Consider the following 14,733-nt stretch of genomic DNA (forward strand, 5'->3'; position numbering starts at 1 on the left):
AAGGCTGAATTGCTGCAAACATGGGCCGAATAGGAAGTGCAAACAGGCCTTTGTGTATTGTGGATTTTTGAGCGGCTATTTATTTTGACCTTTGGCAGTCACAATAGTGCCCACAGGTACTATGATGGCAACTCCTGCTATAATATAAAAGGGGAAAGAACAAGCATTTGCTCTAACACCACATGATACACATATATCACTAATGGCTTCATGTTCTCCCAGGGAACCGGAAGGTGTTATTGGTTTGGTTTGTTCTTGTTTGTAATATGTATTTTGTGTTTTTATCTAGAAGAAGAGGAAGAAGAAGAAGAAGAAGAGGAGGAGGAGGAGGAGGAGTTTGGATTTGATATCCCGCTTTATCACTACCCTAAGGAGTCTCCAAGCGGCTAACATTCTCCTTTCCCTTTCTCCCCCGCAACAAACATTCTGTGAGGTGAGTGGGGCTGAGAGACTTCAGAGAAGTGTGACTGGCCCAAGGTCACCCAGCAGCTGCATGTGGAGGAGCGGAGACACGAACCCGGTTCCCCAGATTACGAGTCTACCGCTCTTAACCACTACACCACACTGGCTCTCATCTAGCATTTTTATGCTATGAACCACCCTGAGATCTTTGGGTGAAGGGTGCTATACAAATTAAGTCAATAATAATGATGATGATGATGATGATGATGATGATTATGTTGTCCATTGTCAGGTCAAACTGTTTTATTTAGAGCTGAAAACTCCAGCTAAATGTGACCAAAAACATTTTGGAACTGGGGGCAAGTTTTCTTATCATGCACTGTTTCATTTTCTTCTACTCCTCCTCCTCTTCTTCCTCCTCCTTCCTGGCAAACTGCATATGAACATACGTTTATTCAAATAAAAAAACCCTAAACACAGTGGTTTCCTGTAAGCATCTATTTCCTCTCAGAGATGTGAGAAAGAAAGCATGAAAAGCAGAACTCATCATGCAAACAGGAGAGAAGTCCTTCTGTTGTATGTCTAACCACGGACAGAACATTTTATCTTCTTTGAGAGACATTTGAATGTGTTGTTACTCTTTCTTTAAAAATAATTTTTCTTAGCAACGTGAGGTAAAGATGGAGAGGAGATGGCAGTTTCGGGTGCATTATTTGTTCATCCTCACACACTTGATCAATGGTAAGTTCATTTTCTTTAAAGAAACCTCTTCCTGTTAGGTTGATAAATCTGTTGCATGCCTGAGCTGAGGGTGAGGACCCAAGGCGATGTGGTGGTGTCTCTTTCAAGCTTTATATCCATGGTCGTATTTCTTGGGGACTTCCGAAAAGCCACTTTGGGATATGAAGTACTGCATTAGGCTGACATTGCAGAGCAAATATTTTGGTTCTTATCATAAGTGTATTTTCAAGGGGAGTTTGCTAATAACTATGCGGTTAAAATATCCTTCCCATTTATTAATAAGAATTCAAGAATAAGCTATACTTTCATTTCTGAAGGAAAGTGCTGGGTTGTCTGTGGAACCTCTGTCAATGTGGACTTTGCACTAAAGAGGACAGAATGTAACACAGGGGATGGGGAAATGGGAAGCATCTTGAAGATGATATTGGATTCCAGCTCCCATAAGCCGCAGCCATCACGGCCACTGGTCAGTGATATAAGAGTTTTAGCCCAACAATATTTAGAGGGCCGCAGGTTCCACACTCTGTTGCAACATTTCAAAAGTAAGGGTGTTAGTTGTACAGCCTTGATCACGAATTGTTGTGATCTTATGCAGCCTTTCCTTCATGTGGGGCTTAAGAGAATATCCATGGGCGGACTTTGGCAATATGGTGTCCTGAGTGAGAACAAAATTTGGTGCACCCTCCCAAATATTTCTTATTTTCACAATAATTCCTTTTAGTACAGTTTCTTTTTAATGGATCTTCTCAGTAGGTACTTGTATAAATATTATTATTATTATTATTATTATTATTATTATTATTATTATGCCTATCTTCAGCTTGGTGCCCTAAGTCTGCTGCTGAAATATCCTGGCAGGACAGGGGTTGCCAACCTTTTTGGAGCCTATGGTCATGTTTGCAGACGGGAGAAGCTGTATGTAGTTTTGCCTACAATATACATTTTTTAAAAGCAATTTTCCTCCCTAATATAATGCATTTTGTATGGGTTTTTTCAGTAATGCATTTTATGTGGACTTCAGCCTAGTGTATGCTCCACATTGATTGACTGAAGAACCACAGTGCTGAATTTAGAGAAATGTGAATTAAGAAAAATGGCTGCTTTGCTTTGTGTAATGCTTCAGAAAGGACAACTTGTGCAGGTTTGCCTTTAAAAGCGAACGGAATCAAGTTTCTCCCCTATCCCTACTGCTATGGTAAAGGTAAAAAGGTAAAGGTACCCCTGCCCGTATGGGCCAGTCTTGACAGACTCTGGGGTTGTGCGCCCATCTCACTTAAGAGGCCAGGGGCCAGCGCTGTCCGGAGACACTTCCGGGTCACGTGGCCAGCGTGACATCGCTGCTCTGGCCAGAGCCAGAGCCAGAGCCAGAGCAGCACACGGAAACGCCGTTTACCTTCCCGCTGGTAAGCGGTCCCTATTTATCTACTTGCACCCGGAGGTGCTTTCGAACTGCTAGGTTGGCAGGCGCTGGGACCGAGCAGCGGGAGCGCACCCCGCCGCAGGGATTCGAACCGCCGACCTTTCGATCGGCAAGCCCTAGGCGCTGAGGCTTTAACCCACAGCGCCACCTGCGTCCCCTCACTGCTATGGTAGGACGTGCCAAAAACCAATATAAGCAAAATGGCTGTGGTGATACCGTAGTTCTACCTACTGGTTCTCCCTAAGTGCTCCTGTGCTGGTTCAGCAAGTCTCATGGATAGACTTGATCCTATCAGATAGGGCAAGCAGCTGAATCTCTCTGGATAGGATTATAAGCCTAAATGCAGACCAGACAGTCAAACGAGAGTCAGCCCATACTTAACAACTTTGGGCTGATAATAGACCCCTCATGACAACTTGAAAGATACAGATACTCAAGAGTTGCAGCACGTTCTGAGATAAAAAGACTATTAATAAATGTTAAGTATTAAAATATTTATTCCTAATTCCCTGTTGATGTTCTACTTTGATCTTCATGCCTGCTCTTAAGCATAATTCTCAGGAATAATTTCCTGTGTAGAATTCTCTCAAAAGTGAAGCAGCTTCCTGAATGCAAGATGCTGAATTGAGATCCCTGGGCTGTTAATACTGTTCTTTCTTCCTCGTTAGAGAAATATATACTCTTGCTCTTTATTCTAAAAAGTCTCTTAAGGCATACTCACACAGTGTTTAAAGGCCAGGATACCATGATTGTCGGTCCTAGATAAAGCTCTTCACTTGACCCTTGCACCATCTCATAAAAACCCATGCAATCTAGCATTCTCTTCTCACACAGGGGTATGCTCCCAACATTTTCTGTCCCAAATCGGGGACACTCCCTCAACCCCCCCCCCGTCCCTCACCAGCCCAGGCTACCTTGCCCACCACCATTTGCAAACATGCCCAGGACACCTTGGCCTGCTGCCACACCCCTCCCCCCGCCTCCACCCGCCCAGGCCTGCCCGCACCACCTTAGCTTTGGTGGCTCACTGTCGCTGCAAGGCCAAAGTCAAGGCAGCTTTGCAAGGCCACCTCCTCCCCAATCCTGGTTGCTGTGATCTGGGATGTCCCGGTTAAAATGGGACGGTTGTGGGGTATGCAGTGGCCAACTAGATTCTTATAGAAAGCCTATAAACAGGACACGAGTGCAACAGAGCTGCATCCAAATCGTGATTTCATGTAACTAGTATTCAGAGACATGCTCTTCCAACTCTGCTATTCTATGATTTTATGCTGCCTCCAGCAGTGGAGGCAAGTAGCCACTGGCAGCCTTGTTCTCCATGGATGTGTGCAATTGACGTGGGTGGTGCTCTGGGTTAAATCACAGAGCCTAGGACTTGCCAATCAGAAGGTTGGCGATTCGAATCCCCGCGACAGAGTGAGCTCCCATTGCTCGGTCCCTGCTCCTGCCAACTTAGCAGTTTCAAAGCGCACCAAAGTGCAAGTAGATAAATAGGTACCACTCCAGCAGGAAGGTAAATGGCATTTCCGTGCATTGCTCTGGTTTGCCAGAAGCGGCTTAGTCATGCTGGCCACATGACCCAGAAGCTGTACGACGGCTCCCTTGGCCAGTAAAGCGAGATGAGCGCCGCAACCCCAGAGTCAGTCACAACTGGACCTAATGGTCAGGGGTCCCTTTACCTTTACCTTATGTGGACATAAGAAGGGGTCCCCAGATCTCTTGGCTTTCTGAGGTGTGATAGCAGGCAAAAAGACTCTTCCAGCATTGAAGCCATGAAGGGGCAACACAGGTAGAAAAGGGCTGTGGGGGCCAGTCTTTTAGCCATTTTTCTCTAGGCCATACTTTCAGAATAAAAATTTGCTCGTGCCATTCCAATTTTTTTATTGATAACAAATACAATGGAAAACAAAAAGAGACAACTCCTAACAGTGCTAGAGTTATAACATAGAACACAACTAATTTATAATATGTTTGTGGGACATCCAGAAGGTATAAAATAATGCAGCTATGTAATAACATGAATCATTCCCAAATATAATATTGATTGCCCTTGAATCTTGCGCCACATTTGTCAGTGTCTCCTGACACACCAGGCCACACCCTTTGAGAAGCACTGTTTTTGTGCCACTATCTTCATCACATCGTTCATGCCAGTTTCCCCATATTCTACTTCCAGGTGTGCAGTGGGAGCCTAGGAATTATAAACATGAGGATACAGAGCATGTGAAAATGACACTGTGTGCATTTGTGTTCTCTTGCAGCCCAGACTAACATCATCCTTCAGGATGGGAAAACTGTCTATGGTTTGCCTGGCAGCAATGTGACTCTATCATGTAGCATCCCAAAGGAAAAGGATATCTATGTAACACAAATGCAGTGGACAAAGATTCAAGATGGTCGACCGAGAAAGATAGCTGTGTACCACCCTACCTATGGCACACGATACCATGAAACAGCTTACAGCTACTCTGTAAGTTTCAGGAAGGATGTCCACAATTGCCTGGGTGGCCACAGTGATATTACAGCCAGCAATATAGAATGCAGTCAATGGATTCTGCAGCTGAAGAACGTGAGTCTGGAAATGTCTGGCTTGTATGAGTGCAACTTTGCTACATATCCAACTGGAACAAGCTGCTCTGAAATCAATCTTGTTGTTAAGAACAGTGGTAAGCAATAATTGACACATTAAGATTTGTTTTTAATGAGGGGCATTATAATCTTTTAAACAGTATCTCTTTCGCAGTGACTTCAGATAACGCATTTGCATTGCTGTTCCACTGACCGTGTTCCTGTTGCAAGTAATGTGCTTCAGTTGACGTTTTAGAAGAACTTAAAATGCTTCCATTCAGGGCAGAAACAGTAAAACGGCGAGTTTTTAAAATTCTACTATGCCTTATTCTCCAAGGAAAATCAAAGCAGCCAACAGATTAAATAATCGCGCTGTGTAAAACCAATAATGTTTGTTTTACCAATGCAATAAAACTCAAATTGACAAATCCAGCAGTCATCAACATAAATGCAAGCTGAGCCAGCCCAAAAGTTATTTCATCAGCAAAATGTTTTACTAAAAAGCTACATCTCTGCCTGGTGCCCACAAAGAAGTTACCTGTCACACCATGCTTGGGTGGGCAGCCCAGCAGCAACAGCCCTAATCCAAGTTGACACCTGTCTTTCCTCACATGGCTGTGAGATCTGGAGCAGGAGCTCCGATGGCAATCAGAATTCGATTGAGCATCTGTGTTAGGGAATCATACTCCATGAAAGCTGAGATGAAGAGTGAAAGGAATATAGAATACTTCAGATGCTGGAAAGGTTGCCATAATGTGAATTTACCATTCTCCTGAAATATTGGGTTGCCCACACACCCGCTTGTGCCATGTCTAGAAAGCACCACTTCCCCCAGGAAAACCTGCTCTTTAGCACTGAATCAGAGCAAATGTCAGTCTGCAGAAAACCCAATTGATGTTTGCTCTGATTCAGCGGTAAAGATTGGGTTTCCCCAGGGGAAAGTGGTGGGGAAAGTGGCAGTCTGCATGAGCCCTTAGTCCCACTTCTCATTGATTAGATAAGTCTATGTCTCGTGATGGTTTCTATAACAAAATGCTCTCCATTGAGGAGAGGAGTGACATTCTTGCATATGGAAAACTAACATGTCAGGGACTAGGACAAAGTCGATACCTCTCCTTGATATGTAGTTCAATATGTGGAAGATTATTATTTTTCGGTGGAAAGAAACTTCCTGGAGTATGTCTATATGAGTCTAGGGAGGTTACGAGCATTTGAATAAGGATGCTTGCCAAAGGTTGGAGGCAGGATCATAGCAAGCAAGGATTTACTGTACAAGCTCCCTTCTTGCAGACTGTCCTGCTGCAGGCATGCATGGAAAACAAGGGACAGGACTTGTTTATTCTGATAATCACAGAATCATAGAATTATAGACTTGGAAGGGAACCTGAAGGTCACTGAGTATTGGAGGCAGGACTAACTGGACTGATAAATGCAGTTTTGATTGTGACAGGCACACTGATCATACATACCAGTTCAGGGTTTTTATCTGCCATTGACAACTTAATAGATAAGAAAAAATCCAAGACCATAAAGATGATCTGGTCAAATGGATAGAGCATCTAGTGGAATGGATGCATTGTTTGAGATAGATTTGTGTTTGCTCCTGATGCTGCTCTTTCAAGCTTTGCTCTTCACTTCTTACAGAAGTGTGACCACCCACGCCAGCATTATCACTAACTACTGGACAAAAGTCAGACAGACTGTTTATTTTATTCTTCCTCTCTTCCATATAACAGCACTAGCCCTTGCTGTCTGCTGCATTCCCTGGTTGAGAGTACAAAATAATAGCTAGCAGAAAAACAAACAAACCCCAACATCCTGCAAAATTTGTCTTTTCACCCAACTGGGTTAGAAGATGCTCAGAAACAGAGTTGGAGGATGAAGGATATTAGTCATTAAGAAAACATAACTTGACTTCAAAGTAAAACAAACCCATCTGGAGGGAACAAAACCCAACCCAAGTCACTGGGGAAGGATAACTGGCAGACGTGGAGGACCAAAGTGGAGGCAATGAGTGTTACTGCAGAACTGGATCAAAGGAAGGATGACACAATAAGACTGTTGACGCAGCATTGTGAGAATGCAGAGAGCAGCTCTGGGAGCTGCAAAATATTCAGCTACTTAACCAACCTCTTCCTGACCTTAATTTAAACCACCTGGTCTGCATTTTTTGCATTCATCTGCTTGGGGTGTTTACTGGTTGACTAGATAATTGGCCTGCTCTTTCTCTAGCAAACACTGTCTTTGGCTATGATGCTAAACACCACAATTCAGCACTGCGGGAACAAGGCTGGGTGAGCAACAGACATAAAACCAAACCACGGTCCATTGAAACAGGAAGCAAATGCTTCTTGTCGCCTCCTTGCAGCCATGCTAAAAGAAGAGAGGATATGAAGCAGGGTGGTGGAGGGTGGGGGTGATGCAAACCTGAGGCTCATCCAAACTCATTTGAATAGAATCATAAAATTCTAGAGTTGGAAAGCACCTAAGGGTCATCTAGTCCAACCCCATAGTATGGTTTAAACAAGGCCACTGTGTGGCAATGCTGTACTGCAGGCATGGGGAAACTGTGGCCATGCATATGTTGGACTGCAACATCCATTGTTTCTGACCAGTGGCTGTGCTTCCTAGGTCTGATGGAAGCTAGAGTCCAACAACTGTAGAGTCGGGGTGCCTTCTAACTCGACAATTCAATGGTTCTATGATTCTAACATGTGGAGGACCACAAGTTCTTCCCTCTCCTGTGTTACATTCTGTCTGGTGCTCTTCAGTGCAAAGTCTACAGAGGAGCCAAAAATTAATCACAAGCAGGCTGTTCTCTTTGCCACAGGATTCTCTTTACCAATGTCCTTGCTATAACAGAATGGCTGCATTGCTACCCATTGCATCCTAATTGTATAAATAGATTTTCTACTGGGGAGTTTGAGTGAAGAAAGGCATGCCAACGATGTGAGGGAGAGTAATGCCTGCCTTATAAAGTCTCAGGAAATGCATCCCTTTGTTGGCTCTGCTCTACAGCATTGCAATCCTGAGCATGTTTGATATTATCCCAAATCCTCTCATGATCTGGTGTCCCAGTGGCTTATGATATCTGGAGTGTTTTAATAGCCTCAGTATCCATGTGCTGGAATGCCCAGTGCTTGGCATCTGGGCTTGAGATGGGGTGCTCTGAGGACAGCTTCATCAACTTGTACAATCTAAGTTTGCCCATAGATCATCGCCATTGATGGAAAATTGCCTTGGACCCCAATCTAAGTGAATTGAAGGGAGTTCACAGAATGAAAGTTTCCAGTCAGCTCTTCCCACTACCTGCCGTCTGCAACCCTAAGAAAGTCTCTATGGAGGAACATAGATAGTTGTCTTATACTGAGTCAATCATTGCTCCATCTTGCTTAGCACTGTCTGCAGTCATTTGCAGCAGGTCCTCAGACATGGGATTTTTACCCAGATCTACCAGGAGATACTGGGGAGTGAACCTTTTGACCAAGCAGATGTTCTGCCACCAATCTATAGCCTTCCCCAGAGGGGGAGTTGCTCCTGAAAAATGTGGGACATGGCTCAGGGGGCTGCTCAGGGGAGGAAAGAAAAGACAGCAAAGTTTCCTTCTGGGGACTTCCTTAAATTATCTTGGTTTAGGATCCAAGCCCAATTTGTGGCAAATCCTTTCTCAGCAGTCATCTGTGCCTCACTTCACCTTGTTCAGATAGCCTCCCTGACCCTCTAGAGCAGCCTTGCTCAACTTTGTTAATTGTTTAATTGCACACTGAGATGGAGAATGCCTGTATGTGTGTTGCTAAGGCTTTAACATTGGAAAATTTCATTGGAATATACTAAGCTAGAAAGAGCTCTCTGAGCTTCTAGCTGGGTTGATAATTAATTGTTGATGTTCTCTGCTGGCCTTCACATGAGTGTTTAACCTTAGATCACGTGTTCAAGGTATTCACTTGTAAATCTTCATTTTCAAAGGTAGTTGCCTTTGCCTTTTGGCACAGTGGGAGAAGGATATAATAAGATGACTCTCTAGGAGTTGCATAACCTTAGGCTGGATGCAGACTAATGCAGGATATGAAAGAAACAGAGCTTTGATCTGTGATTTGATCACAACTATGTTATATATTTAAGAAGAAGAACCTATGCTTGAATATGCATATGCTTTATACAAATTTCTGGATGTATCATTGATTGTTTTGTATCTGTTTTTTGAAGAACTTTGAATAATACTTATGGATATTTATATTCCAAAATTATTCCATTTTTATGCATCCAGTTTCTTCAGGCTGTGCAATATTAATATCTGCAATAAACCTTGGGTCCCCAGATGTTGTCAGAATACAAGTCTCATCATCCCTGGCCTGCTAGCTAGAGAAGATGGGAATTGTAGTCCAACAACATCTGGGGACCCAAGATTGAGAAAGGATGCAGGTGGCTGCATAGGAAGAAATGGGAAGAAAATGTCTTAAGTTATTTTAATAACCAAGCCTCTGTGAATTGTCCTTCAGATTTTGGCAAAGTAGAAATAAGGAAACTACGGTAGTCTCATCCCCCCAAGAAACTGTACTCAGTGGGGAGTTGAAACCAAAGCCATAACTGAGCTATTTCTAGGCTGTTGAATGGATCCTAGTATCTGTAGTACTGTTCTTGAACATCATTTCCTCTTCTATTTGAATCTGTTTCATAAATGCAAAGTAATGATTATTCTGCAAGAATTTGCAGTGCTGACTTGGCTGCTGTCTAACTAATGTAAACGTGTATTTTCTTTCTGTGCTCAAGTGAAACCAGAAATCTCTATTGGCCTCCAAGCAAGTTTCACAAGAGAGGTGAGTAAATTTAGAGGTACCAATGCATGAGTTAGTGTATAGCTTTATTGCTCCAGTCATCCAATCAAATGGGACAAAATTGAGAATTCGGCCACAAGAAAACCAGCTAGGGCAACTGATTTGGGAACGTTTCCCCCTCAAGTTTGCAATCATCCAGTCAGAATTTTCTCCTAGTAATTATGTGGCCCTTGGATGGTATTGAACCTTTAAAGGAAAGAATTCAGAATGCTCATTAGCTTGAAGTACTCGTTCTTCGACATCTGCAGGCGGCATAAAAGAATAGAAAAGAACGACATGTTTTTTCCTTATCTCATCCTTGTCCTTTGTTCACATGGAACCTGTTTCAGGATTTACCTGACCACAGGGAAAGGGCTGTAGCTCAGTGCTGGAGCAGCTGCCTTGAATAGAATCATGGAATCATAGAGTTGGAAGCATACAGAAGGCACTATGTTCAATTCCTAGCATCTCCGGGGCTCATAATGTCCCCTCTCTGAAATCCTGTAGAGCTGAGGCCTGTCGATGTACACAATGAAAAGCTAGATGACCAATGCTCTGATTCAGTACAAGGCAGTTGCCCATGTTGTTCCCCTCCATGTCGTTCCCTTCTTATGAATGGGATCATCTCAGGAGCAGGCCACGCCCATTACCAATCCACTCTATGCATTATCAGGTAATGCATAGAGGGGATTGCTAATGGGAGCCAAGCTTTGTACACTGGTAACTGTATATATTTACATGCAAGAAGAACATCCGAAGAAGGCTCCAGGAGTTATCCTGTCTAATTCAGATTTTAAAATCTACACATCCCAGATATTAGATAGATAGATAGATAGATAGATAGATAGATAGTATTAAAACAATATTATTTTAATTTTGAAATAAAATGTTTTATTTGGGCCATTTCAGATCATAACATTTTTCCTAAGTTTGATATGCTTGAAAACACAGGTCCATCTTTTAACATAATCCCTGCTTCGATAGCCTAAGGAGTCATTTCAATCTCATGTGTTGTTGTTCCTATATCTGTCCATCTTCCTATCGCGTTTCTTGTTCTCAGTTTTATACCCGCAGAGAAAAGTGAAATAAATTATTTATGTGGCCAACAGGGGGGCAGTAAAAAATACAGCAACCACCCACAGTTCTGAGCTTTCTAAAACGGCTGGAAATGTTAAATCCCTGTCTATATTTTGCACCTCAGATCACATTCAGTTTAAAACTTCAGTTAACAAAACACTCTGCAGGTACAAGCAGATCTATGAAGGTAAAAGCGTTTTTTTTAACAGCTCATCTTTCTCTAGGTAGTTTAGTATTTTGCATTGTATGCATCGAGAATAAGGCTCTTGTGGTCTGCTCGTGGTGTCCTCATATTTAGCACTGTCTACAGGGTACCAAACCACATCCTCTCTGCTTTTAGACAAAACGCATGCCAGATGGAGCCACAGCTATGATCATCCTTTCCTTCATGTTTTGAACTATTTTAGTGGTAATGTTTTAGTGGTTTCATTACACCTGCAGCACTGTACAAAATGTTCAGGGTGATTATGGGGACAGAGAATCAAAGACTGATTGTTTCTGTAAAGCTTACCCTGAAGTATTCAAACGTCTTATTAATTTATTGATTGATATGGCACCTTTACTATGGTGATTTGTTTTGTTTTTTTTAATAATATTTATTCAATTTTTTTAAAGATTACAGAGAAAACATGGGAAAAAATACAAAAAATACACAATACAACACAAAAGGCAGGAAAAAAAGAAATAAAAACTAAAAACAGAAAAAACAGAAAAATGTATAGAAAAAATGCAATCATTAAAAAAGAAAAAAGAAAAAAAACAATTTAAATCCTTTACATGACAACTTCCCTTTACTTATTTTCTTGACCTCCCCACACCTCCCATTTCTGTATTCAAATTCAAATTTTTATTTCAGCAAGTCCTTTCAACCTTATTTTTTAACTTAATAATTTATTTTAATATGTTATTCTTTTACTTTCTCTCTTTCGTCCATTTCCTCAATTCATTTTTGCTTAATCTTCTATATCTAATCATTTTTCTTATATATCCTTCCAACCTTATTTTCATTTAATTTAGTTCATTTTAAAAACCACTTTTACTTTATCCAATCTTAACTCTCATCCAAACTTATACATCAATACTTATTCTTAATACCGGAACAACATATATCTCCTTCTCCAAATTCTCAGAGCTCTCAAATTTCTCTATTTGTCCAGTTAAGTAAACTTCCTGTGTCGGGTCCTTATCAAATTCAATGAAGGTATTCATTGTTAAATCCAAAGTTGTAACACTTGTAGCCAAAACATCAATTTGACCTTGCAACTTTCCCAAGAGAACAAATGCTCTGTTCAGTTCAGCCTGTATTTTTCCTCCTCCAGCCATTCTTTGTAATGTCCTAAAAACCCCTCTAGGGGAATTTTAGTTCCTTGATGTTCCTTTCAGCACAAATCCAAAAGCCCAGTTAGTTTGTATCAGCCCTTCCTTTTTTTTTTCAAGAGCAAATTGTAACAAATGTAACCAGCAGAAGCAACAGAAACAAAGTCCTCTTTTTACGTCTTGACGTCAAGATCTTCTATAGCTCATCACCAGGCTCTCGCGGAACACTCCCGGGTCCAGGGGGGTGGCACTTCAGCTCCCAGATTTAATTCTTTTTCTGCAGGCTCCCCTGCTTCCAATAAGATTTCTTATAGTGCCAAACCGTGAAATTAAAGTCTTTTACAAGAAAAAAGAAGAAAAATTTTCCTCGACCTTAGTTAACAGGTCCTTTGCTTTAAATTGTTTACAGAGAGGGAAGGCAGACTTCCTGTTTAGACCTTCCCCGATCGTGCCGAATTTAAAAAGTTTTCTTTAAAATTCCAATTTCCGTACTACTCACGGCTTGTTGCTTTAAAGTCCAATTGTTCACAAGAAGAAGTCAGCACTCTCCGACAATGGCTGTGCAGCTTCACTCAGCGGAAGAAGCAATCGACTCTCAGCACCGCGCCGCTCACCCCGTCCCGTTCCAGAGCCTTTAAAAAGGCTCCTTCACAGCTTGGGGGGGGCACAAATGGTGCCCGCCGAGTCCCCACGCTCACAGGCTTCACCCGCCTGTGATTTTTTAAGGGTCCCCGCTTTGCCGCAGCGGTAAGACCCGATCCCGCGGAGGCAGTCCCTCCGGAGCTCAGAGGGAATCCGCCATTAGTCGTTGGCGCTAACCCGGAAGTCCCCTTTACTATGGTGATTTGGACCATCTTCCCTGTGGGGGAAGAAGAAGAAAGCAAGGGGGGCAGGCAAAAGAAAAGGTCTGTCCCTGTTCCAGTCAAACTACTCTTGCCCTCAGGTTAAAGGACACTGGGACTTCTTCAGGGAAGAAGGCAATGAGGGAGACAGGTAAACAAAACATCAGTTGGACAGTCTCATTGCCACCACAGGGCAACTTTACATTTAATAACATGTATTTGTTTGGGTATTTTAAAAGTGTAAACCACCTTGGGTACCTTGGCAGATAAGCACATAAGTGCTGTAAATAAGTAAGTACAAAAGGACAGGTTATGTGAGGCTGATTATCCCACACAAAGATCCAACATTACTCTGCAATGTAATGTTCATTATAGCCAAGCCATTATTGACTTGTTTTCCTTTGATTTTTCTAATAGGCTAATATTACTTGTGTGGTAAAGAAGGCATTTCCTAAGCCCGACCTTCAGTGGTACATGGGTGGAGAGATACTGAAGGACAAATCCAGAGGTAATGCAAACATTGTCTAAAATGGCATTTCAAAAATTCACTTAAAAAAAATATCCGGCTATAACCAGAGAGCACAGTACTCTTTCTGTGAACAGGAGAATGTAAACATTCACAATCTACGTGGGAGGAAAAGCAGCTTTTATGCTGAACACAACTCTCATTTAATGATAAACTAATACTCCACCTTCCTCAAAAATACAGAGAAAAAGGCACACAACAGTAAGGATTCCATTATCATAATTCCACAAAAGCAGGGAGAAGACGTGCAATTTAACCTGGCACTGAAATGATGTTCACATTAAGCTAAGTCAGACCATTGTTCCAGAAAGCTCAGTATTGACTTTCCAGGGTTTCTGGCAGAAGTCTTTGTCAGCCCTTTCTGGAAGCACCAAAATTTAACCCAGGATCTTTTGCATGCAAAATAGGTGTTCTGTCACTTTACTGTGGCCCGTGCTAAACCTTTGAGCTATGGTTTTATCCTTCTTGTTAGCTGGTTTGAGTTTTCTTTGAGTTTTAAAGGTTTAAATATGAGTTTTAAAGGTTAAAAAAAGGAATAAATAAAGACCGATCTCATTTCTACTTATTTTTCAAAGGAATATCCATACAAAAAGAAGATTCAAAGTTTGAGGGAGGTTTTTATGAGAGGAGATCACTGTTGACAATACGAAGTACAACTTGGCCATCCATTTATCAGCCTTTCAAATGCATGTCTGTGTATCCTTTCCCTGGAAATGACATTTCATCTGAAGAAATAGTTCTCCCTTATGGTAAGTCAAATTAAGTTATGAGCCACCTGAAATCCAAAGAGCATATGATATGCATGAACTCAATCTAACTGAAGCCTCTTTGACAATGTGAAGTCTGCAGAAACAAAAGAAAAACACTTTGTTCCATAAATTTAGTCATGCTAAGAAAACAGTTGAATATGCTGGTATATATTCAGTACTAATGCATATTCAGCAGGCAATATATATTTTTTTGTATTATTTATAAAATTTCTAAACCACAATTATGATAGAATCCACAGTGGTGTACAGCAACAGT

General features: G+C 41.8%; 1 protein-coding gene across 1 annotated transcript in view; it reads left to right on the forward strand.

Annotated features, from left to right (window-relative positions):
- The first annotated feature begins 923 nt into the window (after nt 1-923).
- The window catches only part of CD96 (CD96 molecule), a 32,545-nt gene continuing 18,735 nt past the window's right edge, over nt 924-14,733 (forward strand). Inside the window, exons 1-5 of the mRNA XM_079972145.1 lie at nt 924-1,143; nt 4,825-5,229; nt 9,902-9,948; nt 13,599-13,689; nt 14,283-14,456. Coding sequence (XP_079828271.1) covers nt 1,083-1,143; nt 4,825-5,229; nt 9,902-9,948; nt 13,599-13,689; nt 14,283-14,456 — 778 coding nt within the window. The 5' untranslated portion in view covers nt 924-1,082. The remainder of the gene's footprint in view (nt 1,144-4,824; nt 5,230-9,901; nt 9,949-13,598; nt 13,690-14,282; nt 14,457-14,733) is intronic.

This window comes from Podarcis cretensis, assembly GCF_951804945.1.
Source record: "Podarcis cretensis genome assembly, chromosome: 4".
NCBI lineage: Eukaryota > Metazoa > Chordata > Lepidosauria > Squamata > Lacertidae > Podarcis > Podarcis cretensis.